We start from the raw sequence: 5003 nt of genomic DNA, 5'->3' as shown, positions 1-5003 counted from the left end.
GGGGTGGCCAGTCCTCTTCTGGCTGTGCCGGGTGGAGATTATAACAGAACTATGCCAAGATGTTCAAAAATGTTCATAAGTGACAAGCATGGTCAAATAATAATCATGAATAATTTTCAGTTGGCTTTTCATAATCATAATTGTTTCCGATCTGTCTTACAGAAAACGGTACGTTCTTTTGTAACGAATGCGACTCCAAGTTTGCGGAAGACGAAGCCCTGAAGCGCCACATGCTGCAGGCCCACAGTGATAAGCCATACAAGTGTGACCGCTGTCAGGCTGCTTTCCGCTATAAAGGAAACCTCGCCAGCCACAAGACAGTCCACACCGGTAAATACAGGCTTTCAAGATGGGCTTTCTCAATAACTGTGCTTAGTTTATTTTGCTTGCAGCACCCCTGGCCACAGATGCGAAATTTGCCAGCTTGCTAAATCCACCACATAATGTTGATCAATGTGTCCCAGTCAAATTACCCATAAGTCCATTTCAGTAAAGTTTGGTAGCTAACGGTTTGTTCTGTATGTTGTTGTTGTTGTTGTTGCAGGAGAGAAGCCGTATCGCTGTAACATCTGTGGCGCTCAGTTCAACAGACCAGCTAACCTCAAGACCCACACTCGTATCCACTCAGGGGAAAAGCCATACAAATGTGAGACGTGCGGAGCTCGATTCGTGCAGGTGAGCTGATTTTTTTTATTATTATTATTTTTTTTCCTGTCAGGTTTCAACAAGTTACAGAAGGAATCAATGCAGTTATTTGTTTCTTACTGCCTGAGGCTGGCCCAGTGTGGGTACGACCCTACCTCTATGCTACATAGCCTTCTTTCTCAGTGTCCCCCATTCATCTCATACTATTCCTGAAAATAAAATTAAACCCCCCCCACCCCTCCCAAAATGGCTTGGGATAGATGCTGTGATCACTCACCACCACACCGACCCAGTAGTCTCGTGTTGTCTTCGTAAAATACAACTCACCACCCACTGACCCAGTTGTCTCGTGTTGTCGTCGTAAAATACAACTCACCACCACACCAACCCAGTAGTCTCGTGTTGTTGTCGTCGTCAGGTCGCCCATCTCCGTGCCCACGTGCTGATCCACACCGGGGAGAAGCCGTACCCGTGCGAGATCTGCGGAACGCGCTTCCGTCACCTGCAGACGCTGAAGAGTCACCTGCGCATTCACACAGGAGAAAAGCCCTATCATGTAAGTAACACCAAATACACAATAACACCATTATATATACACCCTACTATGTTCATACACCAACATACACAATAACACCATTTATATATACACCCTATCAATGTAAGTACAACCAAATACACAATAACACCATTATATATACACCCTATGGTAAGTACACCAAATACAAATAAACACCATTATATATACCCTATCATGTAAGTACACCAAATACAACAACTGACATCAGTCTGTGTATGTATTTATGTGTATATGTATATACACAGTGGGGCAAAAAAGTATTTAGTCAGCCCCAATTGTGCAAGTTTCTCCACTTAAAAGATGAGAGAGGCCGTAATTTTCATCATAGGTCTTCAACTATGACAGACAAATGAGAAAAAGAAATCCAGAAAATCACATTGTAGGATTTTTAATGAATTTATTTGCAAATTATGGTGGAAAATAAGTATTTGGTCACCTACAAACAAGCAAGATTTCTGGCTCTCACAGACCTGTCACTTCTTCTTTAAGAGGCTCCTCTGTCCTCCAACTCGTTACCTGTATTAATGGCACCTGTTTGAACTTGTTATCAGTATAAAAGACACCTGTCCACAACCTCAAACAGTCACACTCCAAACTCCACTATGGCCAAAACCAAAGAGCTGTCAAAGGACCCAGAAACAAAATTGTAGACCTGCACAGGCTGGGAAGACTGAATCTGCAATAGGTAGCAGCTTGGTTTGAGAAATCAACTGTGGGAGCAATTATTAGGAAATGGAAGACATACAAGACCACTGATAATCTCCCTCGATCTGGGGCTCCACGCAAGTCTCACCCCGTGGGGTCAAAAATGATCACAAGAACGGTGCGCAAAAATCCAAAAACCACACGGGGGGACCTAGTGAATGACCTGCAGAGAGCTGGGACCAAAGTAACAAAGCCTCCATCAGTAACACACTACGCCGCCAGGGACTTAAATCCTGCAGTGCCAGACGTGTCCCTGCTTAAGCCAGTACATGTCCAGGCCGCTCTGAAGTTTGCTAGAGAGCATTTGGATGATCCAGAAGAAGATTGGGAGAATGTCATATGGTCAGATGAAACCAAAATATAACTTTTGGTAAAAACTCAACGTGTTTGGAGGACAAAGAATGCTGAGTTGCATCCAAAGAACACCAATACCTACTGTGAAGCATGGGGGTGGAAACATCATGCTTTGGGGCTGTTTTTCTGCAAAAGGACCAGGACGACTGATCCGTGTAAAGGACAGAATGATGGGGCACTTGTTGGCCGATGGCGAATCGTTATTTGAGTGAAACCCTTCCATCAGCAAGGGCATTGAAGATGAAACGTGGCTGGGTCTTTCAGCATGACAATGATCCAAAACACCGCCGCGGGCAACGAAGGAGTGGCTTCGTAAGAAGCATTTCAGGTCCTGGAGTGGCCTAGCCAGTCTCCAGATCTCAACCCCATAGAACATCTTTGGAGGGAGTTGAAAGTCCGTGTTGCCCAGCAACAGCCCAAAACATCACTGCTCTAGAGGAGATCTGCATGGAGGAATGGGCCAAAATACCAGCAACAGTGTGTGAAACCTTGTGAAGACTTACAGAAACCGTTTGACCTCTGTCATTGCCAACAAAGGGTATATAACAAAGTATTGAGAAACTTTTGTTATTGCCCAAATACTTATTTTCCACCATCATTTGCAAATAAATTAATTAAAAATCCTACAATGTGATTTTCTGGATTTTTTTTCCCTCATTTTGTCTGTCATAGTTGAAGTGTACCTATGATAAATTACAGGCCTCATCTTTTTAAGTAGGAGAACATGCACAATTGGTGGCTGACTAAATACATTTTTGCCCCACTGTATATATATATATACTGAAATCCATATGTGTCTGCTATTAAACCAGAAAACATTTATGGACAGAAAACGGAGCAAATAAGTTTCTTATTTTTTTTCAGTGCGAGAAATGCAACTTGCACTTTCGCCACAAGAGTCAGCTTCGATTGCACCTCAGACAGAAACACGGAGCGATTACCAACACCAAGATACAGTACCGCATGTCCACTACAGAGCTGCCAACAGACCCGACCAAGGCCTGCTAAACTGGAGCAGGCAGATTGGCCCAACAGACAGGCCAATCTTGACCATGGCATTCAATGACCCACCAACGCGTACAATCATCCCAAAATTGTAGTGTCACACTGTGTTGATCAGATGGTTCAGTAATACGGCAGTCTATATGCCATTCTAAAACGGGTTTCCTCTACCATGTGAACGTAGTACCATCTATGGTATCTTAGTCATTTTATTGTTTCTATATAAAAACATATAGATATAATTGTGCTGGGAGTGTTTTTATAAGCTTTGAAGGGTATATAAAAAGCTTTATTTTGTTGAGAGAGAAAAAAGGATGGAATGTTACATAAATCCAGTTAAAGGATACAGTATTTTATATTAAATAACTTTTCTGAAAGTATTGACATTTTTGATTGGAAGGGTGGTAGTATATTTTTAAGGTAAATGGTATTTCAGGCTGTAAGGAAGATTGCATTTTTCTATACATTTTTCTAATTTAGAAGTACATGTTAGTCCATGTAAATTTGACCCTTTCATGTCTCAACAACAACAACAAAAACAATTCTGAACTCAAGAATGACTGGTGATCTAAGCGGACAGAGTGACGCATAACGACACAGTTACTACTGTTACCAATAGTTACCAATCGATGAAGTGGGAAACTGCATACATAAGTATTGTGACATACTGTGTAATACATTTGAACTATATCCACTGGGTTGCCCTCTGCTGGCAGAGCCAATCTAGAATTAAAAATGTTAAAATATGCATTTCAAGGTACTGCTTTGGTTATGGACCAAGAAGATATTTTTGCTTCAAAATGTATTTGTATAGATCTGATGTGTGTGTGTGTGTGTTTTTGTTTAAGTGAACGTTCCCAGTTGTCATTGTACTAGAAGCTACAGTAAAAGGGGTATATCAGATGTTTGTACATACACTGTGTACTGAAGGTGCCTTCTCTATGGTGACTGAATTCCTTTTCCATTCAGCCCAGTTCTGTTTATTGAAAAGGTACAACTCAAGGACAGCACTAGTCCTAGTTTTTATTTTGTGTGTGTGTGTGTTTAAAAAGAAGAAGAAGAAAAAAAAAAATGCTTTTCACCTTATGACATGAAAATTCATCATTGCTCGAGCTGTAAATCTTCAGGACTTGTTTTGGGATTGTGCTTTTTATTTTATTTTTTAACTCCATTCAACTTGTTGTACAGTTATAGATGTATGCATGTGAAATAAAGGTGTTGTATTTCTATGTATTTAAATAACGAGTAAATTGTATTAATTTAACAAGAAGACTAGCGTCCATCTCTAGAGGGATGTAAATCCTTATGTTACCAGAAACTTAGGATGCACATTTTTTTATTTGTGATACGCAAGACTATTCTTCAAAGGTTATCTAATGTGGTAGAGAATACTTATTTTACAAGTAGCAGATCACAAGGCATCTCGTCCAATCGCCAGACATATTCCGTCAGTGGTTTTCACACCATGGTACCGTATCGATACAACACCATGGAATTGTATTTAATGTGAGAAAACCCCCTACTGCCGAGGTTTCATGAGTTGAATTGAAACGGAGACAAATATACTGAACAAAAAAACGCAAACAAGCAACAATTTCAAAGATTTTACTGAGTTACAGTTCATGAGGAAATCGGTCCATTGAAATAAATTCATTAGGCTCTAATCTATGGATTTTACATGACTGGGAATACAGATACGCATCTGTTGGTCACATATCTT

The 5003-nt window shown here is 40.7% G+C and overlaps 1 protein-coding gene across 1 annotated transcript in view; it reads left to right on the top strand.

The window, feature by feature from the left end:
* bcl6aa (BCL6A transcription repressor a) overlaps positions 1-4519 on the top strand; it is a 22775-nt gene extending 18256 nt beyond the window's left edge. The window contains 4 exon segments of the mRNA XM_024138835.2: positions 163-330; positions 545-675; positions 1064-1201; positions 3146-4519. Of these exon segments, the coding sequence (XP_023994603.1) occupies positions 163-330; positions 545-675; positions 1064-1201; positions 3146-3289 (581 nt within the window). The 3' untranslated portion in view covers positions 3290-4519.
* The last annotated feature ends 484 nt before the right edge of the window (positions 4520-5003 follow it).

Source organism: Salvelinus sp. IW2-2015, unplaced genomic scaffold (genome assembly GCF_002910315.2).
Source record: "Salvelinus sp. IW2-2015 unplaced genomic scaffold, ASM291031v2 Un_scaffold1598, whole genome shotgun sequence".
NCBI classification, from domain to species: domain Eukaryota; kingdom Metazoa; phylum Chordata; class Actinopteri; order Salmoniformes; family Salmonidae; genus Salvelinus; species Salvelinus sp. IW2-2015.
The sequence above is the reverse complement of the archived record's forward strand: the minus strand, read 5'-3'. Positions and strand labels throughout refer to the sequence as shown.